At 42.3% G+C, this 26,530-nt stretch overlaps 1 protein-coding gene across 7 annotated transcripts; it reads left to right on the top strand.

The window, feature by feature from the left end:
• Positions 1-29: 29 nt before the first annotated feature.
• On the top strand, positions 30-26,232 carry LOC308458318 (uncharacterized protein; the record flags this gene model as incomplete). 7 transcript variants are annotated; one of them, XM_080973312.1, is made up of 5 exons in its annotated part: positions 30-163; positions 2,593-2,673; positions 3,990-4,070; positions 5,253-5,354; positions 24,851-26,232. In XM_080973312.1, 4 exons carry the CDS (start codon positions 30-32, stop codon positions 5,257-5,259), a joined length of 303 nt encoding a protein of 100 aa, XP_080829438.1. In that variant the 3' UTR covers positions 5,260-5,354; positions 24,851-26,232. The 7 variants fall into 7 exon arrangements, 1 of the variants encoding a protein (XP_080829438.1); XR_013977212.1 differs by lacking the exon at positions 2,593-2,673 and having other exon boundaries at positions 122-386; XR_013977213.1 differs by lacking the exon at positions 5,253-5,354 and having other exon boundaries at positions 122-386.
• Between the last annotated feature and the right edge of the window lie 298 nt (positions 26,233-26,530).

Below are 26,530 nucleotides of genomic sequence, written 5' to 3'. Positions count from 1 at the left end.
CCTCAGGCGGCCTGCTCCCACGTGACCAAATGGGCCGGTTATTCGTGCGCAGGCGCAACAAGGGCCCTCGGTCTCGCCTTTCGCCCGGGATGCTCGATGGAGGAAAGAGGAAGCAGAGGCGGTTTTTTATCTTGTCATGTCTAGCAGCCAAAGAGCCCCACCTGTAAGAGGGGCCAGGGATGGGGTTTTCGGGGACCCAGACAAAACTCAAATGCCTCCCCCGGGGACACAAGGCCACTCGGTTGTTTGCTTGTTTGTTTTTTTTAAAAAAGAGCAATCCCCCCGCCCCCAAGTATTGCTCCCTGTTTGCAGGTGGGGGATGCCAGATCCTTAGAGATCCTTAGCCAAGTCCGACAAGTTCCTATCGACGCCCATGGCAAGTCTAGGTTGGTACACAACTTGTTCATGAGTAGCCAGTTTGTACATATGATTTATGTTTATAAATACTGTATTAGGTTTAATGACAAACAAAAATGCAATTCTGATAATATTTTATATTGCCTGTATATATATATAGGACCATATATATTGGCCATATATATATATATATATATATATATATTCTTAATGATATACAGTGGTACCTCGCAAGACGAATGCCTCGCAAGACGAAAAACTCGCAAGACGAAAGAGTTTTTCGTTTTTTGAATTGCTTCACAAGACGAATTTCCCTATGGGCTTGCTTCGCAAGACGAAAACGTCTTGCAAGTTTGTTTCCTTTTTCTTAAAACCGTTAATACCCAGGGTGCATTGCTTCGCAAGATGAAAAATTCGCAAGACGAAAAAACTCGCAGAATGAATTAATTTCGTCTTGCGAGGCACCACTGTATATATACACACACATATACGTGTGTGTGTGTGTGTGTGTGTGTGTGTATATATATATATATATATATATATACTATTGACACCAACTGTTTTTGTCATCTGGTGTTTCTACCTGAAGAGCAAACAGACAGGAAGAAAGGAGCGACTGCAACCATAGGAAAGTGACCGCCCAGAGCGCCTTTCCTTCGGCACAAATGCATAGCGCAAACTCGTCTCCTGACACCCATGATTCAGGGCCAAGCTCCAGGCACAGGCTGCCATAAACCAGTTTGCACTCTTGTTCACCTAGGCCCATATTTCCTGTTCCAGCAGCGGCTCTCATAGGAACACTGGAAATTGCCTTACACAAAGGCGGACCATTGGCCCAGCTGGCTCAATGTTGTTTACACTGACTGGCAGTGTTTCTTCATGGTTCCTAACTTGCGCACAAAACACCTCCCCCTTCAGCTCTTTGCTCATCCAGTGAAAGATCTGATGACTATGTCTACGTTGTTGTTGTTGTTGTTGTTGTTGTTGTTGTTGTATGCCACCCCAATCTCCAAGCAGTGCAAGATTCAAGGAGTTCCAGGTGCTCATCCCGGGTCTGAGTTTCCATTTGGAAAGGAGACTGTTATGTACTGAGTTGAATAGGATCCAAACTGCAGCAGTCTGATTGGTCCTAGAACAATAGGATCCAAATTGCAGCAGTCTGATTGGTCCTAGAACAAGAGGATCCAAATTGCAGCAGTCTGATTGGTCCTAGAACAATAGGATCCAAATTGCAGCAGTCTGATTGGTCCTAGAACAATGCAGCAGTATGATTGGTTGGCAGGAACTACCCAATCATGCTCCAGATATAAGTGAATCCACAACCTGATTGGCTTACAGTAGAATTCCAGAATTAGCCAATCATGTGCAACCCATTGTGTAAATAATGTATATAAAGCAGATATTTTGAGGGGACATTCATTCATTCCTCCTCACCACTATGAGCTGAATAAAAGAGCATGAAATCACTTTGCGCCTCTGAGTATATTTCAGAGACACAGCAAAGATTGGTGTCTATAGGATATATGACTTAGTTTACAGACGTATCTAATCTGAGTTTACGATGGAGCCTTAGCATCCCAAAAGGGTTTTGCTTCTCCCATAGCCACAGTCTCGGATTCAAGCAGAAATCAGTCATGGTTTTTTCCTGCCCTTTCAGCCTGCAGCTTTTTCCTCTAAGTCTAAGTTCAGGCTTTGTCCTACTAACTATATAAGTGAGGGAGGGCCCCCCCCCCCATGTTGATGTAATTTTGCCATCAGCATGGTGTCATTTTTCACCATGAGAAGGTGGTGTTGGTGTTGGAGTTATACCACCTTGGGCAGCAGATTTTGCTTCATAATTCTACAAATTTATCAGTATTCCTCAACATGTACATGACACTGTTTTATCCACACTCCTCTTGGCAGTCACATAATACAACTTTTTCTTATGATGTGCTGATGACATTATTTATACTGCTCTATTTAAAGCATATAGAATTAGTTACAGACTACTGTGCCAAATGGATGCTGATTTTTACCCCGTAAAACTAGTCCCATCAATTATAATGTTTTATGGTTGGAGTGTTGTGCATGTTTTAGAACTTTTATCTTTCCAGTTTCATATTTGCATTTGTGTTATTCAGCAAAAATAGGGTGTGCTGTTTGCTGCTTGTTTGTTAGGTTTTTATATAGATTTATATATTTTATATATTTTGACCATATAGTCAAAATAAATTGCAATTGTTTGTCATACAGTGTTTCAGGAAAAAACAGTTGGACTATCCATGCTTACTTGAAAACTAAGTTCCATTGTGTTCAGTGGGATCACTCTCTCAAGTAAGTGTTCGAAGGACAACAGTGTGAATGTAGTGTGTGAGCCTTGGACTTTTGAGACCTATGCCCCATCTGTAATATACATTTAAAGCTGTATTATTCAACTTTAAACAGTCAAGACTTCCCCCAAAGAATCACCTGGAACTACAATTCTCAGAGTGGTTTAACAGTCAATCCCTCTTCCCTGGGAATTCTGATAATTGTTTCTCTGTGTAGCGAATGGGGATCTCTTAGCAATACTCAGCACCCTTAACATCAAACTGCATTTTGGGGGAAGTCATGACTGTTTGAAGTGGTGTGATACTGCTTTAAATGCATAGTGCAGATGGGGCCTCAGATCAAGATTTTGCTCTCTCTTTTTGTTGTTAGAAACTGATTTACTTTTGAAATTAAAGAGAACAGAATGGAATATACAGAAATGGAGGCTTTCAGCAGTCACTGGAATTTAGTGTTTATTAAAAAGGCTGTCTGGCACTCTATGTCTGCCACTCTCCTTTACTTACAATGGAAGCTGTGGTCCATTTCAAATGTTTTACATGACAAAAAGGAGACAGATCTTGAATTTCGGTAAACTGCACTGAAGCTGCTAAATAATGTATTAAAATTAAGAATTTACTTGGCGGTTACTGTGGAGAAAAAGATTTTTCCCCAGTTCCCAAAATAGTTATTGTAGGTGAATGGTGAGAATTTACATGACAGTTCATTAGTTGTAGGTTACATTTGTCTGCCTGGGCAGGAAGATTTTTATCTGTATATTAAGCAGGATCCTGGAGAAGAAGGGCACTTAAGAACTCTGAAAATAATGTGTTTCTCAGTTCTTTTTTTATCAGCTGAACCAAAACTTTACTCTGAGCTATTTTAGACCAGGAGGCATCAAAATGGAAAGGTCTGTCTTTGCCTCTCAGACTTCAGCCACAAAGCATAGTGGCTTCCACTGGATGAAGCTAACTGGCTTGCTTCCAGGAATGGCCAGCCGCATGCACTTGGAAACTCATAAGGAAACCATCATGTTGCCCCATCCCATAGCCATTCCATTGCCAATAGTGGATGTGTTCTCCATTTTCCCCTTCCCTTTTAGCTTGCGCTGTGCAGCCAAATCCTATGCATGCTTAATTATAACACAAGCACTGAGTTCAAATAAACTCCTTTACAAGAAAGTGTGTTTATGGTTGTCTCCATTTCCTAGGTAGTACTTAACCCCCAACTCACAGAACTGTTTTAGGTTCACCATTTTTTAAAGTATAAAAACCATACTTTATACACCTAATCTGAAGCTTATAATTGGAAGAAGACCACTGATAGCTTTCTCTTTTCCACAGTGGCCAAGAAAATGTTCCTGGGAAGCCCATAAGTGAATATGAAGAGAACAGCCCTCTCCTGCTTCCAGTTGCTAGCAAATGGTATTTGAATCTGGAGATTCTGTAAAAAACAAAACAAAAAACACCTAGTGGTTAATGGGCAATGGTTGAAGAGTGTAACAACTACTGCATAGATTCATCAAATTATAGAGTTGGAAGAGACCAACTTCAGTTATTGTTTAATATTAAAAAGGAAACTAAGAAGCATATAATGCACAAATACTACATGGTGCATCTTTCTTAAACAAAACTGGAACAAATAAGATTTGGGGTGGCATTCAACTAACTTTTACTCGGAGCAGATCCACTGAAATTAGTGAAAATGGCTAAGTTAGGCCCATTAATTTCAGTTGGTGTAGTTTAAGTAAAGGTTAGTTGAATAGCTGTTAGATATTTAGAAGTGAGGACCAATAGTCACTGATCATTGAACTGCATTGTGTTGGTGGATTTGGAAAGCCTAGGTTCAAATGGTTGTTCAACAGTGACACACCCTGTATTGCTTTGGCCAAGTCATGCTCTCTCACACACAGTTGTTGTGCAGGCAAGAACTGTGAATCAAGCTGTACTGAAAACTGCTATAGAAATGGATAAATAATAATTGTAATGGGAGTACTCATGGTTTGATCTCAAGATGAAACTGCTGGGAGGGCTTACAGTGAAATGTGATTAATATGGATTTTGCGATAAGCCTGCAGCAGTGAGTGCAGAATTATGATTATGATATAATATTAGCGCTTGGAAGTAAGAGGAAGAACGAAATAATATATATGAGTCGCAAGTGAATGTTGCTAAGTTCAGGCTCCCAAGCCTACTATATTTGCTCAAAAGGACCAAAAAGACAATGAATAGGTGTAAACTTTAGAGTACAAACATAATTTATCCAATTGCCTGGAGGGCGTCTAAAACATTTGAATAACCAGAAGGTCAGATAAATGGGAGAGCTATTTAGACAGATTGTCATTGACATGAGATTGCTTGGGAGACATGCAGAAACCCCAAGTTATAACAGGCTTAATAACATCACATACACCATAGTTATTGCCATTGCACATTTAGAGGATAAGAAGAGTCTAGCATCCTGTTCTCACAGTGACTTATCCTCCATTGGTCTAAACCTCTTTTAAAGCCATCCAGTTGGTGGTCCTTGCTACATCCTGTGGGAGCAACTTTCATAGTTTTAACTATGCGCTGTGTTAAGAAGTGTTTCTTTTTGTCTGTTTCAAGTCTTTAGGCTTCACTGGATGGGCCTGGGCTCTAGTATTACCATACCGTCTGACTTTTTCAAGCCTGAAACTGGGACATGCATCTTCCAGAATGCGCTCTTGGGTGAGTCACATGACCCACGCCTCACTCTTGCCTGTGTTGGGCTGGAATTATTAACTTTGAGATATAAGTGATTCTGTTATTGGTTGTATTTAAACCACAGAACTTGGGGGAGCAGATTTTATTTACAGCTGACTCAATGTTTTGTTTCTCAATATCCCTTAATCTAATTTGGATATTGTGATAAATATATTGATCACTAGAATTATACAATAATTCCAAGTCAATAACAATAGATCTAATTTTGCTGTGTATGAGTTGGAGCCATCCTTAAGTAAATGGAAAAATAGACTTGAAGGTTGGAAACAAAAATGGCAACACAGTCCATGCCAAAAGTAGGTCTTGAATTAGTCATGGATCACCTTCACTTGGGAGCTCCAGAATGGAACCATTCTGAGCAGGATTTGCATTTGGTGCCTAAACAGTGCTGGAGTCAAACACTGCTTCCAAATAACAATTGAGAGCACATGGTTTGCGAGTTCCTTTGCAACAGGGCTTGCATTCATCACTATTTAAATACAAGGCCAAATACAAGCCCTACTGCTTTATAGCAGGGGATCCACCTGGTGTCATATGGTATCTGGTGATTGGCTGGTGGGGAGGCAGGGATAAACAATTTTGAATCCAGACGCCTGGGCCAAAGTGGTTCCCTATACCAACTCAAATGGGGCACTAAATAGGTTGATTCCATGCAGAGATAAATATGAATGCACCTTTTTGTGTCCATCATTATTGAGCAATAATCAAAGAAATCTCAATTCATTATGCTTTGGACAAAATGTTTTAGCTGACAGGTCTCTGGGTGTCCTCCCCCATTTCATTTTCATGTTTTCTGTGCTCCTATTCTTCAGTTTTTGTCTTTGTTAATTATTTTATTGTGCTTGAGAGAGGCTCAAATATTCATTTAGAACTTTAGGATATTCAAGGCTCAGAGTAGCTATTATAAACAGTTGGCAAAAAGCAATCTATTAGTCTCTGGTATCACATGACCAATGCTATGTATATTGAGGGGGCGGAGAAAACATGTTAAAAAATTAATTCTATTACCCTGCATGCCACCTTCATTTTCCTCTCATGCATGCATTTATCAGGGCTTCTTTTCAAAAACAGCAGTTACTTAAGCTCCCCTATCTAGCAAGAATTTATCTTTACCCATCAGTGCCGATGTCTAACTTCCATCCGCACTAATGATGGGGAGGGTATGGTTACCCAGACTCAATGAGGCAATAAATAGTTAGATATCACTATTTACTTGAAAGGTTTCCAAGTAAAATATATTAATAGTATTCTCTCCACCAAAGGCAAGTGATTTCAGTGTATTTTACATGAACAGCTGATTTAAAAAGCAGACACTGGGAGAGGGGTAGACTCAATAACTGGACATGAATCTATGCTGCATGAGCATCAGTTAACAAGAATGTATTCTTTTCTTAACCAAACACTCATTTGACCTAGAGGCTTCATGGTTTTTAAGTGGTCAGAACATCAGTATACAGTGGTGCCTCGCAAGACGAATGCCTCGCAAGACGGAAAACTCGCTAGAAGAAAGAGTTTTCCGTTTTGGAGGTGCCTCGCAAAACGAATCTGCTATGGGCTTGCTTCGCAAGACGAAAATGTCTTGCGAGTTCCTGGGTTTTTTTTTCCTTTTCCCCCTCTTTTTCTAAGTCGCTAAGCCGCTTATCTGCTTATCCGATAAGCTGATAAACTGCTAAAAGCCGCTAATAGCGCTAATCCGCTAATCCCGTCAATGGGCTTGCTTCGCAAGACGAAAAAACCGCTAGACGAAGAGACTCCCAGAACGGATTCTTTTCGTCTTGCGAGGCACCACTGTAAATATTTACAAGAACACTTTTGGAGTTACCATGTTGACCCTTCGTCAGTAGTCAAGATTTGACAGACAACACACCTACGGGTTTATAGCTCCATTACCTGGCTGTAAAGCAGTGCTTCCTTTCCCTTGTAACGTTTCTTTGAAACTACATGTGAATACACATCAAAGAAAGCATCTAATGGAAACAATGACCCTAAGATTCTGTAGTGTGAGATAAAACACATATTTATGTGCAGGGAGGTCACTACTCCTACCTCCTTATAGTCCCGCATGCCATCCCAAAACTGGCTACAGAAGGCCATTGGTGTGAAGCACAGAGTCCTTGATTGCATATGTGGAGACTGACAGTCAGTCATTGTTCTTATGGCTGCTTGAAAATGTTCTTTTATATTATGGTCAAAGACAGGCAAAGACGAGAAAAACAATCACAAAGAAAACTGCCGCTTGCAGGTCTCTGTCACGGAGTGTTCTTTGGGTCTGTTAATTTCTGTTGCTCATTTGTCCACATTTCCCCTTCTTTGTGAGCTAATAGGAACGCAGGGAGCTTCTCTATACATGTCAGACAGTTGATTTATCTAGCTTAGTATTATGTGACTTACAGCAGCTCTCCAGGTTTTCATACAAAGGAGTCTTTCCTTGTCCTACCTGGGTGTGCCAAGGATTGAGAACCTTGAACCAGGTATGGAAATGGTGAAGCTGTTCTCCATATGATCCCAAATGGATGGAGCAATCCAGTGGGGCTTTGTCACCTGGCCCTGCCCCATCTATCACTGGCCCCTTGGGCCCACCCCCGAGGTTCATGTTTTGGGGTCATAGGTCTGAATAGGGTCTATATATACAGGCTTTCTTCTGATTAAAAACTCAATCACAGGAGAGCTTGCATGCATAGAACAGACTCCCCACCCTTAAAATGCCCCCCATGCTTGGTTATGGGCAAGAAAGCTGGGGAACTGCAACAGTGGGGCAGGGGTGCATCCCCCCTTCTGCCTCAATGTGACTACAGTCATGTGCAGAATGCCCAAAGAGTGCCAGTGAAATGAATCATGAATAGAATCTGTACATTTTAAAATAGCACCCACAGCACCATCTTTGTTTTTTATTTTTTGGGGAAAGCACCTACAAATGCACTTTCATCAGTGAGACATCAACAGGAAATAGAGAAAGGTTGCTGTGCACAACAGTTTGAAATGGTGGAAGGGAATGCTTGGTACCGTAGCTTCAGGAACGAGACCCCCACGCAAAATGGTCACCACCTGTATTTAAGAACGTAAGAAGAGCCCTGCAGGATTAGTTCAGGGACTCATCCTGTTCTCACAGTGGCCAACCAGATGCCTATGACAAACCCCAAAGGATGACTTGAGCGTTCACTCGTGATCTCCCACAACTGGTATTCAGAGCTGTCCTGCCTCCAGCTATAGAGGCAGAACATAGAGGTTGATGTAGAACCATGGCTAGTTGCCATCAATAGCTCTATCTTCCACAAATGCAATAGATTTGTAGTCATCACCCCTCTGATTGATATGGTCAGCCTCCCAGTCATTCTTCCAAGGGTCACGCTCATTTCACATCCAATTTTTCCTTTCCTTTGTGATCCCACAACACATGTTGAAATGCTGCAGTTCCCATTAATAAGGAGAAAAACAGAGCCAATTGTCCAAAACACATTTAAGCTTTCTCTTTTTGGAATACCCCCTTATGCTGTTATAATAACTGCATCAGAACAACGGCTGTGCGGGAATTTCAGTATACAGGTCATAATACATATACATAATATACATAATACATATGGTGCAAAAGATCAAAGGTATGGGGGGAAGACTTTCAAAGGAGTTTGACATTTACTGTTTAATGACTGTAAATGTGATGACTGAGATCATATCACAATCTCCATAATCAAACATAGGTAAGAGCAAATATTTGACAATGGAGCAAATGGCTATATTCCTACAAATTGATTTTTAAAACCTGAGCAAATGTATTTCCGGGCAGCTGACAAGTACTGACTCCAGATGGCGAGGCACACACTTCAGACTCCGTAGCTATGAAACAGGTTTATGGATTTATTTTCTTTTTAAATCAGCATATTAGTCTAAGCCATTCTTCTATGAAACACACTAATTGCCAACAGTTACTAGTCACATTTTCTGCATTTAAGTGCTATTATAAAATAAGTGTCTTTGGCTATATGCATATTTTCATGGTTATGTAGGCCATAAAAATATCATTAGTAAAATTGCTACAAATATGGTTCCTTGTGGCACTGCTTTTTTATGACAAAAAAGCGGACACAATCTATTTTTGAATGAGAAAGAAGAATTCCATTGTTTGAAACTGACACTGCATTTCATTGACAATTGCAGATAGTTCCCCCCCCCCAAAAAAAGAACTATCTTCTATACAAATAAAGACCAGTATAACTTTATTGGATGCACACATACCTGGAGGCGAGTGCCATTGGACTTAATGGGAGTTAACTCTGAGCAGACACAGATAGGATTGTGCTATAAAAAAACCTGATGACTTTCATCTGCATGCCATTAGGCCCAGACTTTGCTGAGCTGCTGCCTAAAGAAGCATATTCTTTTCTCCCAAGTTCTAATTAGAAATGCATTAAGGCTTAACTCCTCCGTTGTTCACAACCTGTGGAAATGATGTCAGAAGGATCCCAGCTCCAGGCTGTCTCCTAGAATTATATCTGCTTGGTGCTTGACCGCTACAAAATGCCCTTTCTAGGCCCCAGACCTGGCCCAACAGCAAAGCAGCTGACTGAAGCATAAGTCTATCTGAGGGAGATTGCTGGGTGACTCAGTTCAGGAAGGATATTGTATGTATATCCAGGTCTCACCATGGTATAGTCCCAAAATCTCATTTGGATTTGGAGATGGTGGTGGGAACTCTCTCTCTGTGTGTGTGTTTGAAGATAAAATTGGCTGACACTGAAGCCCTAGATAGGAGTTTGCACATAGTCACAGTCTTTATATGGAATTTGGATGGTGATGCTTTTGAATTATGGTGCAGGAGGAGACTCTTGAGAGTCCCATGGACTGCAAGAAGATCAAACCTATCCATTCTTAAGTAAATCAGCCCTGAGTGCTCACTGGAAGGACAGATCCTGAAGCTGAGGTGCCAATACTTTGGCCACCTCATGAGAAGAGAAGACTCCCTGGAAAAGACCCTGATGTTGGGAAAGATGGAGGGCACAAGGAGAAGGGGACGACAGAGGACGAGATGGTTGGATAGTGTTCTTGAAGCTACCAGCATGAGTTTGACCAAACTGCAGGAGGCAGTGGAAGACAGGAGTGCCTGGCATGCTCTGGTCCATGGGGTCACGAAGAGTTGGACACGACTAAGCGACTAAACAACAACAACAAGAAGCAGACTTTCTGTTGGGATGCTGTTCAGTTTTTGCCGGTTTCATAAGAACGTAAGGGAGTCCCGACTGATTAGGTCAAACACCCATCCAGAACATGGTCCTCCTGCTCTCGCCGTAGTCAACAAGATTCTTATGGAAAACTTGCAAATGGGACCAGTGGTGTTGTGTGGGTTGCCAGTGCCTGGGGCTGCGTGGAGGGTGGGTGGGAGGGAGGGAAATGGACGGAGTACACATGCGTATTCAGCTGCCTAACAGCATCTGTGTAACCCAGGAAATCGGAGCCGCAGAGATAAGAAAAGATGGGTTGCTCTGTTGTTTGGAGAGGTCACTTCCTGGTTCAGATAGAGAAGCCATTTTCAATGGAGCCCAGCAACAAAAGCACACAGCTGTACTGAGGCAGCACCTGGTGTTGAAATTTTGCACTCCTAACAATTTTGCACCCAGGACAACCGTCCCTGTGCCACCCCCCACCCCCCGCTATGCCACTGAGTGGGACTTGAATAGTGCCCATGTGATTCCCAGCATATTGCCTCAGGCAATGGAGACAGAACACAGCCACCATTTCAGGCTACACCAAGGCCTTTTGCGAGGGAGAAACACAATGGCCGATTCTCTGTGTTTTGAAAACAAAATGATAGTTGCTTTTCAAGGGGAGTTTGAGAAGCCTCATTTTGCGCGAAGTGATGCTTCAGGAACTGCCTTCTCTTGATTCCAGGACAGGAATGAATGTTTTTTATCGAGTGATTCATGTTCGCTTTGCTTTACATCCACCTGGGAAAGATAGAAAATGATTTTCTTGATTTAGTCAGACAGTGGAAACAAATGGCAACTTTCTGCATGGATGCAATTTTCCCATGTGAAGGTGGCTCTAATTATATAGGGAACAAGCAGTGTCCGTGCTGAATGTTACCAGTTGCAGTTTCCTCTCAGCTGCAGAAATTACCTGAAGTGCATCTGGTAAAAACAATGCAGTTTGCTGTTCAGCAGAAAACCAAACCTTATTTTATTTTAATTTATTGATTACGTTTATATACCAGCTTTTCTTCCAAGGAGCTCAAGGTGGTCACATGGTTTTCCTCCTCCCCATTTCCTCCTCACAACTGTGAGGTAGGTTAGGGTAAGAAATTGTGAGTAGCCTAAGGTCACCCAGCAAGCTTCATGGGTGAATGTGGATTCAAACCCTGTTCTCCCAGGTCTTAGTTCAACACTCTAGCCATTATGACATACTGGTTTTACTTTGTTATGGCATGGAAGAAACAATATGAAACTTAATGAGAAACCTTTCTAATCTCATTCTTATTTCCCATGTGATACCAGTCGAAATAAGCAACATGGGAACTGACTTGTTTATTTCTGATCAGATCATGGAAATGCTATTCTAGAATAGTTTCCGTTTACTGGAAAATGTAATGCTATATTTCACTAGTAACTAGATTAAACTCCAAAGTGTATTCAGCTGTACTACACAGCAGCCCCATACTTTATGACAGCTCTCCCCTCCCCCAAAAAAGCATTGATCTTTATTTTGATATTACTGCGCAATAGAGGGATCAATGGAAAACCATGGCAATCAATAGACAGGGTGCCCTACATTCATCCCTGTTATTGTTCATTCACATACCTGGCGGAATTTTTCTATTCATCAAAACCTGACAAAGAAAGCATGATTCCTTTCAAAGATGTGCTTAGAGATATAGCAGAACACAAGCCATCTGACGGGGCATAAATCAGCCGCTCTTCATCTGCATTCGCTTGCCCATTTTTCAGCCCGAGACATGTTTTGATAAATGGCAGCTCACGTCCGTAAACTGGCATGCCGGTGTTGAAAAATTACCGTTACAGTGGTACCTCAGGTTAAGTACTTAATTCGTTCTGGAGGTCCGTTCTTAACCTGAAACTGTTCTTAACCTGAAGCACCACTTTAGCTAATGGGGCCTCCTGCTGCCGCTGCACCGCCAGAGCATGATTTTTGTTCTCATCCTGAAGCAAAGTTCTTAACCCGAGGTAGTATTTCTTGGTTAGCGTAGTCTGTAACCTGAAGCGTATGTAACCTGAAGCGTATGTAACCCGAGGTACCACTGTACAGGAAAAGCCTGTATTCTTATGAACACCCTGCAAAACTCCCTTGGAGGTGGGATGCAGAGAAGGTATCAGATGACTTATAACTCAAATGTATTCCATTGAAATGGCACATTGTTTCAAATAGCCTACTTCCCCTCCAAAGAAACAGGCTTGCCACTATGAATGGATGGCTCAGGGTGAGATGCTTGTGGAGAGAAATGGACTGACACCCTATTAGGGTCCTGATCCAAGGTGATTTCTGCCACAAAAAGGAAATGCTGGCTCAAGCAAGATGGAGACCAGTAAGCTGAGGGCTCCAGAACTGACTGGGAACTATGGCAAGGTCAAGACAAGGGCTGAGGTGTTAATTCAGCATTTTCTAGGTTTAGGACCACAGTTAGCAAACCTTCACCTGAGATGAAAGGAACAAGTACTGTCTCAATACCTAGACTAGGTTGTCAAAATCAGACACTAGCACGGAACACCAATAGTACAATTTTCAAAACAGCAAGAAAGCCAAGCAGCCCAAAGTTGAATCAACAAGTTAAAACAGATGAAACACCAGGAAAAGTCTGTAACCTGAAGCGTATGTAACCTGAAGCGTATGTAACCTGAAGTGTATGTAACCTGAGGTACCACTGTATTCTGGTCAACCGGATCTGCAGTTGAAAATAAATAAAATTGGGGAGTTTTTAAATATAAAAAATACAAACCATCTGCGATAGTCATTTCATGCCATTATTCGCTTGTGAGCTCGGCGATCATTATCTTAACAGGCAGTTCTAGAACATCAAAACTTTGCAGGTCACATTGGGCGAGGCCCTCCTTTAGATGCAACATGCGAACAATCTATAGACAAGCGGAGAGCATAAAGAAGGATTGATCCACACCCCCAAACAAGGCAAATTAGACCAGTCTGTGGAGAAACTGGAAATAAGGATCACAGCAATGGTGAGCAGTAAAAGGGAAAGTGTCAGGTATAATTGCTTAGCATTCTGGCTTTCGGTGGTGCAACATTACAACATTAAGAGGAAGCAATTTCACTTGCCTTTGATAGCAATGCAGCGCATTGTGGCCATACCAGGAACAGAAAATGCTTGTCGTTAACAGCATGCCAGCTGTAACAGTTATCTCTAGTGGCATTTCGCAGGGCCCTCTGGCACTCCAACTATCACACCCGGCTGCCATTTCCCAGGGCCGTGCCATCCAAGTATGTCAGTGTATAGGGAGGGAAATAGAATTTACTGCTCTCTGTAACTCCACAATGAGTCTAATAATACTAGATGGGGCCAAAGGCACTCTATTCGATTGTAATCTTTGCACTTTATTGCAGTCAGGAGGTTCTGGCTAATAGGGCTGCCTTAACCTGGATGCTTAACCTGGATGGTCAGCGGTTCGAATCCCCACGATGGGGTGAGCTCCCGTTGTCTGGTCCCTGCTCCTGCCAACCTAGCAGTTCGAAAGCACGTCAAAGTGCAAGTAGATAAATAGGTACTGCTCTGGCGGGAAGGTAAATGGTGTTTCCGTGTGCTGCTCTGGTTCGCCAGAAGCGGCTTACTCATGCTGTCACATGACCCGGAAGCTGTACGCCGGCTCCCTCAGCCAATAAAGCGAGATGAGCGCCACAACCCCAGAGTCGGCCACGACTGGACCTAATGGTCAGGGGCCCCTTTACCTTTTTAACCTGGATGCTGGTCGGTGTGGGAACATGTTGGGCGTCTGGCCACACTGTTGCCGTAAGCCAGTACTCACCAGAGACCACAGATTCCATACCCTCCAACATTTCTCCAATGAAAATACAGTCGTACCTTGGTTTTCGAACAGCTTAGTTCTCAAACGTATTGGCTCCCGAACGCCACAAACCCGGAAATTACTGTTCCGATTTGTGAACTAGTTTTGGAAGCCGAACGGGGTTTCCATGGCTTCCGATTGGCTGCAGGAGCTTCCTGAAGCCAGTCAGAAGCCACACTTCAGTTTCCGTTTTGGAAAGTCGAATGGACTTCCGGAATTGATTCCGTCCAACTTCGAAGGTATGACTGTAGGGGTGACCTATATTATTATTATTATTATTAGTAGTAGTAGTAGTAGTAGTAGTATTAGTATTATTACTGAATAGGACATCCCTATTTTCACCCGATTATTATTACTATTATTATTATTATTATTATTATTATTATTATTATTATTTTATACCCCGCTCATTAGACTGGGTTGCCCCAGCCACTCTAGGTGGCTTCCAACATATATAAAAACATAAAACCTTAAACCTTAAAAAAACTTCCCTATACAGGCTGCCTCCAGATGTCTTCTACATTTTGTATAGTTAATTATCTCCTTGGCTGGGGGTGGGTGGGGTGGGTATCACATATTTCCGTGCCCTCTAATGTTTCTCCAATGAAAATAGGGATTTCCTAAGGAAAAGCGGGACATTCGAGCATCAAATCAGAAACCGGGACAGCTCCTGTAAATTTGGGGCTGTCATTGGAAAATAGGGATACTTGGTCTGGGATTCCCCTGATTCAGTGTTAGAAGATGCTGGTCTCAATAATTCCCAGATTAGGCATGTCTTAAAACTTGAGGAATCCCTGAAACTCCTCAACAAGAAAAAGTACTGTAGGTGTCACACAGGTGTAGGTGTCCTTTCTGGACTCCTTTGGGAGAAAGGGCAGGACAGAAATGTAATAGATAGATAAAACCTATCTGGATTTGTCTCTCTTCTTAAAAGCCAAGTGGAGGTGGCGATGGTGCCACATAAGACCTACACTTTGGAATTCCCTGCCTATTGATATCAAGACTTAACTGAACTCTTTTTGGTGCCTGCAGAAAACATTCTTTTTTAGTTGAGAGCTGGACCATAAAGAAGGCTGATCGCCGAAGAATTGATGCTTTTGAATTATGGTGCTGAAGGAGACTCTTGAGAGTCCCATGGGCTGCAAGAAGATCAAACATATCCATTCTTAAGGAAATCAGCCCTGAGTCCTCACTGGAAGGACAGATCGTGAAGCTGAGGCTCCAGTACTTTGACCACTTCATGAGAAGAGAAGAATCCCTGGAAAAGACCCTGATGTTGGGAAAGATGGAGGGCACAAGGAGAAGGGGACGACAGAGGACAAGATGGTTGGGCGGTGTTCTCAAACTACCAGCATGAGTTTGACCAAACTGCGGGAGGCAGTGGAAGACAGAAGTGCCTGGCGTGCTCTGGTCCATGGGGTCACGAAGAGTCGGACACGACTAAACAACTAAACAACAACCTGGGAGAAGAGAGGATTGAGGAGGACTGGAAGAAATTTAAGAACTATTTACAAAAGTATTGCAATTTGAGTGAATGTTAAATAAGATGCTAGATCAAAATAACTGAGCACCACTAAATTTAGAAGTTTTTAAGAAAATAAGTAAGACTGTGAAATTTAGCTTCTTCTGAGAATTATAAGATTAGGAAATATAGAAGGGATATAAGAATTTAAATAAGATGATAAATTGCTGACAAAATGCTTCAACGATGAAAATGGGAGCGGGAGATGTGAGGAAGTCCAAAGAAAATGTGAAAATATGTTAAGATCAATGTTACATTGCTTATCATGTTTATTTTTATTGTAAAATTTAATAAATTGCTTTAAAAAAAAAAAAACAACTAAACAACAACACTCAGATCCACAGAAAGCTGGTGTAATTTTCATCTGTTTTAGCATTTTAACTTTTGTATGTTTTAAAGTATGGTTGTGATCTTTTTCTTGATTTTACTGTTTTATCTTTCGTAAGCAACTTCGAGTGGTGTATAAATTTTATGAAATAAACAATAAATAATCCACTTCCTGTGTTTGCTAAAAAAGTGTTCAATGTTACTTCTATACTTATGCCATCTAAACAAACTTTCATTGTTACCTGGTGATGTATTTTTGAATAAAAATCACATCAGTTAGCACTTTCCTAATAAATGGCATGTATTATATTTGTTTTCCTCCGATGTCATTCCACCCAAGCTATTGATCCAAGAATTTTAAAAAATAAGAAGTGAGGAAAGTAGACGTTTCATACTTAAACGAGGCTCTTTTTCACAGATTATCCTCTGGTAAGATGCTTGGGTGCCTGCTGATGAGGGTGACTGAAGTCATGTCCCTCCATTATTGATTCTGATGAGGCTTCCAGGTACTGAGAAGAAACTATTGAACGGTCCTGGATCTCCTTTGAAAACTTGCATTTCATATTACATCCCTGAATAAAGAAACAAGTGACAAGATAAGTGCAGTCTACACAAAACACACAAAGACGCCCTCTCCTATTTGACACTTAAAGTAAAGCCATACTGGGCATTTTTAATAGGGATGAGTTATACATGTTGCCACCTTGGAAGATGTTTCAGAAAGTGAAGAATTTTGTAAATCGACTCTTTGCTACAGTAGGCCACAGGGAGCCTATTAAGCCAATTCTTGCTCTCTTACTTTGCTATCCTGACAGCGCCTAGGCCATATACAGAAATTTGATCTGCAAGTGTGCAGAACTGAGCGTTGCTTGTTAGTGATGCCCATGCTGTGAGATGTCTTCCCCAGCAAACTTTGTGTGGTCCTCAGTTTGTTTTCTCACATGTTAAGGTGTCTTTATTTTGGAAGGCTTTTCCTGGTGTTTCATCTGATTTAACTTGTTGATTCATTTTAACTCTGAGCTGCTTGGCTTTCTTGCTGTCAGGGAACTGCCATCAGCTCAGAGGCGAGAGGTGGAAGGGCAGTTGGGTTACAGGGAGCCTCCGAAGATCATGAGAAGCAGCACTTCCTCCGTGGAGGAGGGAAGCCACGGCTCGAGTGGGGAAGGGGTTCAAGGCTCGGAGGACGCAAGGGAGAGCCACAGCATCAAGCAGGAACAAAGCGGGGGGGGGCAGGTCCCCCTCTGCCCACACCTTCTTTGTGCAGTCGGTTTATGCGCAGAGAGGGGAGGCATAGGGTGGGGGTCAAAAGACTACTCTGCTGGGGAAAGTTTAAGGATCGCCCACTCCCAGATTCTGCTAGCGAGTGAGCAGACATGGAACTGAGTCAATCTGCATTGTGAACATTCTGGACAGATAATAAAGCCTTGAAAAGACCCATGGGGAGTCTTCCCTGTTTGCTCTCAAGCAACCACACCGGCACACATAGCACTTGCTGTTTTGAAAATTGTACTATTGGTGTTCCATGCTATTCAGAATGCTGAATTAACACCTCAGCCCTTGTCTAGTATCCTGACATTTCCATAGTTCCCAGTCAGTTCTGGAGCCCTTGGCTTACTGGTCTTCATCTTGCTTGAGCCAGCATTTCCTTTTTGTGGCAGAAATCACCTTGGATCAGGACACTAATAGGGTGTCAATCCATTTTTCTCCACAAGCATCTCACCCTGAGCCATCCATTCATAGTGGCAAGCCTGTTTCTTTGGAGGGGAAGTAGGCTATTTGAAACAATGTGCCATTTCAATGGAATACATTTGAGTTATAAGTCATCTGATACCTTCTCTGCATCCCACCTCCAAGGGAGTTTTGCAGGGTGTTCATAAGAATACAGGCTTCTCCTGTGGTGGTTCCCAGTCTAGGGAATGCTTTCCTTAGGAAGCCCTGCCTGATGCCAGCTTTGTTTTCATTTTGGTACCATAGAATAGAATCACAGAACTGTTGAGTTGGACGAGACATCTAGTCCAACTCCCTGCAATGCAGGAATCTCAGTGATAGATGACCACCCAATCCTTGCTTTAAAGACCCCAATGAAGGAGCATCCACAACCTCCTGAGGGAGACCGTTCCACTGTTGAACTGCTCTTATTGTCAGAAAGTTCTTCCTGATGTTTAGTTGGAATCTCCCTTTTCTTTTCTTTTTTGCAGGCATTTGGGCAGCACTAATAATTGGGTGTTTTTATTCTGTATTTTTTGAAGCTCTGTGTATTTTCAGAGTACTTACTCTATTTTCTTCTTGTAAATCTGTCTGGAATGTATCAAGTCTAATGGCCTCAAGGAGGAGCAGAATGTCTGAAAACATGCCATTTGGATGAACAATGCTGTAGTTACAGATAATAGGACACAGGCAGGATTTCCACTGAAATAATGGTAAAGCCTAAATGAAACTACATTAGCCCACATAGCTTAGTTGGTTAGAGCATGGTGCTGATGATGCCAAGGTGGCAAGTTTTATCCCCATATGAGACAGCTGCATATTGTTGCATTATAAGGGGTTGGGCTAGAATGGATGATGCTCAGAGCCCCTTCCAACTCTTCAATTCCATGATGGTGACAACTAATTTGAAACCACACAAAGGCATCCCTTAGAAGCTAAAACTAAATAAATATTTTCAAGTGCTCACTCTTAGGGTTGGTTTGTTTTGTACCAGCAGGAGAGGTCCGTCACATCCCATACATGCTCCCATCCCTACAGTAGCCATAGCTTTGGAATCCATCAGCGTTGGAATATTTTGACAAAGCCCCTCTAGCAATCCAGAGCACTTTCGTATCCAGCAGTGCTTTTGGTGCGGGGGGTGGGTGGGTAAAACTGAGGGGCCGGTACTCACATCTGGAGAGATGCGCCCTGGGTGCAGCACAAAATGCCTGCCATAGGCAGCAAAATGGGGGGGAAAGATGTGAAGGTAAAAGTACTCAGTACTAGTGAATACTATCACAAAAAAGCCCAGATATTTGTTGTCCTATGAGCCCTGCCTCATCTGTTTGAATAGAGGTGGTCTTTCTTTCAGCAGAACTGCCAGATATCCACCACAAACAAAACCAAGGTCTCATGCCAACTTATTTGAGCTCCTTTGGGTGGGGTATTACTTATGCATGCTTAAATCTTAAACATCTTTGACTAGCGCAGCCGTTTTGACTGCCATGTGTTTCAATAAAACCATGCATAGGTGTGACTAACTTTGGTGTGTCATCTGAGGCTATTCCTTGCATGGTGCTCTTCTGCAGCCATGGGGGTGAAGCAAATTCAAATACACCAGTAAAAATGGAAGCATGCACAAATTCAAAAGCATGTGTTTAGAAGTATCTTATTCTCTGACTCAAGACACTCAGTGAGACTCATTGCTGAGACTGAGCACACTGAAATGCATATACTAATGTGGCAGATTGATGATTACTCATATATTGTTATATGCAAACATTGGGAAAATTAATACAGAATGTCTATGGTGCACATATTATAAATTTGTCAGGAATTGTTTTGCTTTTAATAGCAATGACAAATTTGGCTTGCATTTTCTTGGCTAGATAAGAAATAGAGCATTTAGTTGCATGAAGCCATTTATCCTTGTAATCTTTTTTCATTAAATTGCAAATGTCTCTCTTTGCCACAGCTCTGCGTATTTGATTTATTTTAAAAGATGCAATATAAACTTTTAAAGATTAAATCTTCCATATGATTGCTCTTCCAAACATCTTATTTTTATTATCCTCTCTTTCTTCAAAATAAAGATTCCTCAAAGTTTTACTCACATTTTTTTATTATAATAACTGTGATGTGTCTTTTTCTTGCTGCTTGGACCCCAAGTTCCAGCTGCATTTGCAGAAGACACTTCCACTTCCAGGGTTTTGTAGGAAGTTCGGTGTTTGGTGTTCTGTTACACCAGAAGCAGCTTAGTCGTGCTGCCCACATGACCCAGAAAAACTGCGGACAAACACCGGCTCCCTCGGCCTGTAAAGTGAGATGAGCACCTCAACCCCAGAGTCGCCTGCAACTGGACTTAATTGTCCGGGGTCCTTTACCTTTTTTAAAAAAGTATGCCTGGTCCAAACCCCACTGGAACTACTGGGAGCGGCAAATGCTGGCTGAACCAACCTCAACCTGGCACAGAGAGAAAAGGGGTGAAAGCCATCAAAACACAGAGAGCCAGCTCAGCTAGCATCACCATTGGAATGGGGACTACCTGTTGCTACAAGCGCAGCACAGGGTGTGGAGGCATCACAACATACCTGCCCACTTCCGAAAGCTTACTCTGGCTGACTTGGAATGCTACCAGTTCTTCCAACTAGACAGGGAAGTCATTAAGGAGCTCTGCCTGATGCAAGCCCAGGTCCAAGCCCGCAGGAACAAGGTGCTCCAGAAAATGTTCCTGGGTTTGCCCTACCTGGCCACAGGGGACTTGCTGAGGAGCTCACCATATCTCCCAGTCCTCCAGTAGCAGGTGTGATTCTCCCTTCCTGGACTTCATGGTGGACCTTGTGTTTGTGGAGAGTATTCCCTAGGTGCAAAATGCCTTTCACCGAGTGCCCTGAGATCTGTCTCCTGAGTGCAAATTCCCTGCATCATCTACATGAGGAGCTGCACTGTGGAAGTGAAATAAGCTGAACATGGGCTGTAAATTATGCTGGATCCTGAGTGCTCTTTCAGAGTTGTGTGTGGAGGTGAACCTGGGCCCATTTCCTCCCCATTAAAAATGTGGTCTGAATTACACCACCTTTGGGCCAGTGGGTTGTCAGGTCACACATGACTGAGCTGAATGGAGTTCAGTATATGGTCCTGCCTGCCCGGCCCCACTCCCCCAGAATGTCCATTTTTCAGGGCTTACATCAATGTAAGACTCAGCCAGGATGGAGGAGTTACATGGCATATCTCCAGCTGAGCTCAGGTTGGGGACTTATGGATGTGTAGCCTGGCTGAACCAGAACTCAACTGGCTGAGCTGGAGACCCACTGGATCCTAACTTGCTCACCACGGTGGATCTTGGATTTCAATTGCTACCTCTGTTTAAACCTTAGGAATGCATTCCAGCCTAAGCTAACTTCCAAGTCACGCTGAAATCAACGAGAATTAAGCATCCCTAACTTTCTTTGGGTTGCACCTGCAAACAACAGTCCTGCATTCAATTAGGAACCCTTAAGTCATGTTGATTTAAGTGGCAGTAACTCAAGGATAACTATGCACAAGATCACCCAATTTAGGTGTCTAAATAGTTGCTTAGTTTTCAGATATGCAAAATATCCATCACTCTCATTGATCCCAACTAATTTAAAACTCTGCTAGCTAATTGCCTGGAACTCTGATTCCCAATCAAAGAGTGCTTGTGTTATAAATAGAACCTATTTTGGAGTTCAGACCTAGTTGTGAGAGTCTTGCAAGTATGCAAGAGCCTTCTGAATTCTGTTAGAGTAAGGAACATCTAGAAATGGCTCCCTTTAGCCTCAAAGTCCTTTGGTTTGAGATGAGATCCAGGAAATGTGCCACATTGTTGTGGCCTAAGAGCTGGTACAATGTTTTTGCATCTAGCCTAACTGTGGGAATAATTGTCATCTGAATGGCATGAGTGATGTAATATTTTGGGAGGGGCCAAAGGTCACTAGCAGAATACATGCTTTGTAAGCAGAAGGTCCCAGGTTCACTGCTTGTTATTGATGGTTAGAAAAAGCACATGGGACGGGTGGGAAAGCTTTGGACTTCCATATATTGTTGGACTCCAACTCCCATAATCCCCGGCCAACATAGCCCATGGTCAGGGCTGATGGGAGTTGTAGTTCAACAATGACTGGAAGGCCGTAGCTTCTCCACCACTGTCCCATGTGCTATTTTTAAATGGAACTACCGTAATAATAATGGCCCCAGACTAGAGTGGTGATAAATACTCAGGGATGGAGGATGAGCTGGTGAAGTCTGGGCCTGCTGTACTGCCAGCTAAGGAACAAAACCAGGGGCCTGGCAGTGATCCCAAGGCTGTAAGTCAGGAACCTCTGTAAATGAACTTGAGTCCTGTCTTCCTCCAAGTCTAATGCATCCATGGAGCCTATCAGCTCCCTCTCCACAAAAACTGCCCAGCAGAGCAAGGAGCACACTAGGTGAGAAGGCAGAGAAGCTGGGCTTTGAGAAACCACCTGAGGTGGTGGCGGTGGCAGCAATCTGAGCAGAGGGATTCATAAAGACTTAGTCAACTCCTGCTTTTGTTGGAGCAAGATTTGCATTTTGAGGTGCTATCTGAGGTGCTTAAACTCTTGCTGCTTTGCCTCATGGGTTTTTATTTTGTTATTATTTATTAAATATGTATACCACCCTTCGTCTGAAGATCTCAGCGACATCAGCGCCTGCTCCTATAGGCCAAGACAATGTCGTCCCCCACCATGTATTTTTTGAGGGGGTTGGGCCTCCTCAATACTCAGAGGGCATTGGCTCCACCCCATCCAATCCTCATGATGTCACACGACTGATGTCAGGACATTGCATTGGGCGCCCTCAATCAACTGGAGAAGATGACGCCTCTGCTCAGGGCAGTTCACAATATAAAAATACAGGATGAAAGCACAAAATAATTGGGGGGGGGGGAATACAATATTTCCTCTCCCTTCTGAGGAGAGATCAGAACAGCTATAGTCACATACTTCTGAACTGTAGTAATTTGGAATAAAATTGTGACTCTTTGGGTGAATGCTTACTTATACAACATAAACCCCAAAATGTTAATATTTTCAGGGTTTAGGTATGTTTGTTTCAAGTCATTTCTATTGGGCATTATTCCTCCATTGTAAACTGAAGATGCTTATTTGGCATGTAAGAATTAACATCATTTTATTCCACCTTGGGTTTTTTAGCTTGGCTACACCCAGTAGAAGGTTTGCAAATTCCAATTTCATATATAGTCAGCTGCTTGCCTGTATATCATTCTGATCTGCAGAGCCCCACAGAACTGACTGAAAACAAAGTTATATCCAACAAGGGGCACACATAAGAAAGTAGCAGCCTTAAAGCTGGTAACACCCTCTGTATTTTTCATTGCCTTGTCAGCTTACTCCCTCCTGACAGCATGGTATCAATATCCTGTCCTTCTAAATACAAGTCCTGATATTAACTGTCAGCAATGTAGAATCCTCAGTAATGTATGTCAGAGATGTATAATCAAAAACTAAATCAGAATGTCAAAGTGATTGAATCGGGAGGTGTAAATTCTCATAAAACTGCAAATTCATCCTCCTTCAGCCGGAAAATTGGCATTTTTTGTTCACAGACTCTTTTAAGTGGCCATAATTTTTTGTCCATTGGTTTCTCTCCCTTCCTCCCACTGCTTTGTAGCACATCTGGTTTCCTGCTTATGACAGTAGGCAGGAGAAAGAGCACCAAAGGCCCTGGGGGAAAATAGAAGATACCACAACAGCCTCATATCTGTAGACTGAAAGGTGTAGGGAGTGTAGGTTTGCCATATCTTGAAGAGCAAAAAAGAGGACAGCCTGAGCCACTGCCAGTCCAAGCCAGAGAAAGGGGTGCCCTGCCCTCCTGCCTCTTTCTCAGGCTCAGGCTGGCAGTGGTCACAGCATGCAGAGCAGCCAGAGCCTTAAGCCTTGAGCCCGAGCAAAAACCCCCAGACATTTCCTTTAAAATGTAAAAATCTGCCCAGATGGGCATGTTGGCCCTCCAAAAGAGGACATGTCCAGGTTTTCCTAGACATATGGCAACCCTAAGGGAGAGCCTCAGGTTAGCAGCTAGCAGCTTTAGTTGCGTGAAGGCTATATTCTACCTCTACTGTTGGAGGCAGAAGGAAGGTTATCTAGATTGTACCGTATGTTAACGTTAGGGTTGGGGGAGAAATTCATTTCGGGTTGCATTTAAATGCAAACCTATATATAACATGTACTTCCCCAAACTAAACATGTCTTAAAATGAAGCTGTTCTTCTAAAATTATACTCCTCCAAATTATACAGTGCAGTTCTTCTGCCAAAAACTGTGTGTATTAGGAGAAAGTGTGCATAGGAAAATGCCTATAATGGTGAAAATAACACACAAGAATGCATTGGAAGGGGGGGGGGAGTTCTTTCAAATGTGTATAAATTAGGCAAAAATCAGGTTGCCATATACCTGGGATTTCCCGGACATATCTGGAATACTGGTGTCAGCAGCAGTGTCCAGGTGGAAATTGGCAAAAATGTCCGGGAAAATCTGGACGTATGGCAGCCCATGTCGGCAGTGCAGTTTTTGCCGATTTTACATAAAAACAGCTCAAAAATTTGGGCAGAACTAGAACTCAACAACTTTGCTCCCCACCCCCCAAACAACACTTTTCTGTCCAGATTTTCACTGTTTCAAATATGGCCACCCTAGGCAAAATAGCACATAAAATGTGTATATCAAGAGAAATGCACACTAAAATGCTGGTTTGTTTTCATGGGCATTTTTATTTTAATTAGGTAAATATTGCAAACTGATGTAGAAGTGTGGTGAACTGAAGATTGGTCAAACGAGAAACTGAGAGAGAATGAAAATGACGGTCTTGTCCGTTCCTAGCCCACATTTCTGTTTTTCTTTTTTACAGATTGGCTGGCAGCTTGCCACGTGGAAGAAAGCCTAGTGGAGTGGCACCAGCAGCCACTGTTGGTTTGTATTACAAGTAGAGCTTTCATTATATCTGGTCTCTTTCTTTTTTTTTACACTGAAGTGGTTTGGAGCTGCTGCAATGGCCCGGCCTACTCTGCCTCCGTCAACCAGAGATTTGTGTTCTATGTCACAAGCAAATAGCTGAGCATCTTCAGTGGCCAGCGCTATGTAAATAGCAAGATACAGGAACAGGGTATGAGCAGCTGGCTAACCTTGTCCAATTTGCAAACTGGGAAGGTTTCCAAGAGCAACGCAAGTTAACATAATCAATGAAGGTCAAGGAATTGAAGCTGCTGCATTTGCACACACGGTTTGTTGGCATAAAAATATGCAGACTCAAGTATAATAATAATAAGCTGCAGAGAGAATGTGTCAAGATAATGAAGAGCGAGACCAAAAGTGCAAGTAAACAAGGAGTTTCCAAGAGCATCAGGCTGAAGATTTACGGCACGAACTAAACGCAATGGCTAAGACCTTGAATTTTGTTTGGACAAAAGCTCTAGGTGTTGATATGACAACAATGGAGAGCTCTGGTTATATCAATTTAAAGAGGAATTGCAAGACTGAAAAGCAAGGGAAACTATGCAGTGGGCAATATAGCAAGTCTTCTGTAAGAAGTAAGTAATGAATAAGTGTTTAATGTCTTCAGAGCTAAGTAAAAACTGATCCAGAATGCACACTTCTGAAAATGCCAGAATGGGAAACTCATCTCTGCTAGTGTGGAGAATCAAAAGTACTGTACAAAACAACAACACATGTTTCTCAGTTTTCAATCTATGTCTATTATCAGTTACTTATGCTTCAAGAGATCCAGAAACAATAGAAGTATACATAGATAAGATGTGCAAGTCTGATTCAGCCTGTGACCCATCAAGCCAAACCCAGAAATCCAGTTACATACTTAAGGTGGCTTGCCAGGGGTTTGACAGTTTACTTGTTTTTATTGTCCCAGGCAGGCAGGGAATTATATGTGGGCTGCCATATGGGGATGGTAGCTTATGCTTACGTTAGTGGATCAGCAGTTGTTCAGATCTGGACTGAAAGGACACTGGTGCTTCCTCAGACCCTACTGAGCGCTAATGTCAAGGTTCTACAGGGATGGCATCTCCTTTCCCTAGACAGACAGGATCATTCAAAACAAAGCAGCTACTCTTGCCTATTTACAGAACACCCATGGTGACTAAAAAAAACACCACTGCAGGACATGCCCACATCATATGCCTCAAAGAGGTATTTTCAGATTTACATTGGTTAGTTCAGATAGATGTTGGCAATCTCTTCCAATAAAGGATTAGTTCATGTTTTTAACTTTTATGTTCATCCACTGAGGGGCTCTATTTTGTGAATGTAAAGTCAAATTTAAATGCATTTACAATACATTCATATTTACAAATTATGCTTTCTGGCAAGCTCAAACAATGACATTTACTTCCAGTAAAACGAGTTTCCAGTTTTATGTAAGATTGTAAATCAAATGCAGTCCTGATGGAAGCAGAAGCATTCGTTTTATGTGTAATACAATTTTAGGGTGTGACTCAAGGTGAGAAACAATCATTTACAAATACACTCATAATCGGGAATTATTTCTCAGACAAGTGTATAATGTAGCTTTATAAAA

The sequence above is a fragment of the Podarcis pityusensis genome (assembly GCF_964106645.2).
Source record: "Podarcis pityusensis genome assembly, chromosome: 11".
Classification (NCBI taxonomy): domain Eukaryota; kingdom Metazoa; phylum Chordata; class Lepidosauria; order Squamata; family Lacertidae; genus Podarcis; species Podarcis pityusensis.
The sequence above is the reverse complement of the archived record's forward strand: the minus strand, read 5'-3'. Positions and strand labels throughout refer to the sequence as shown.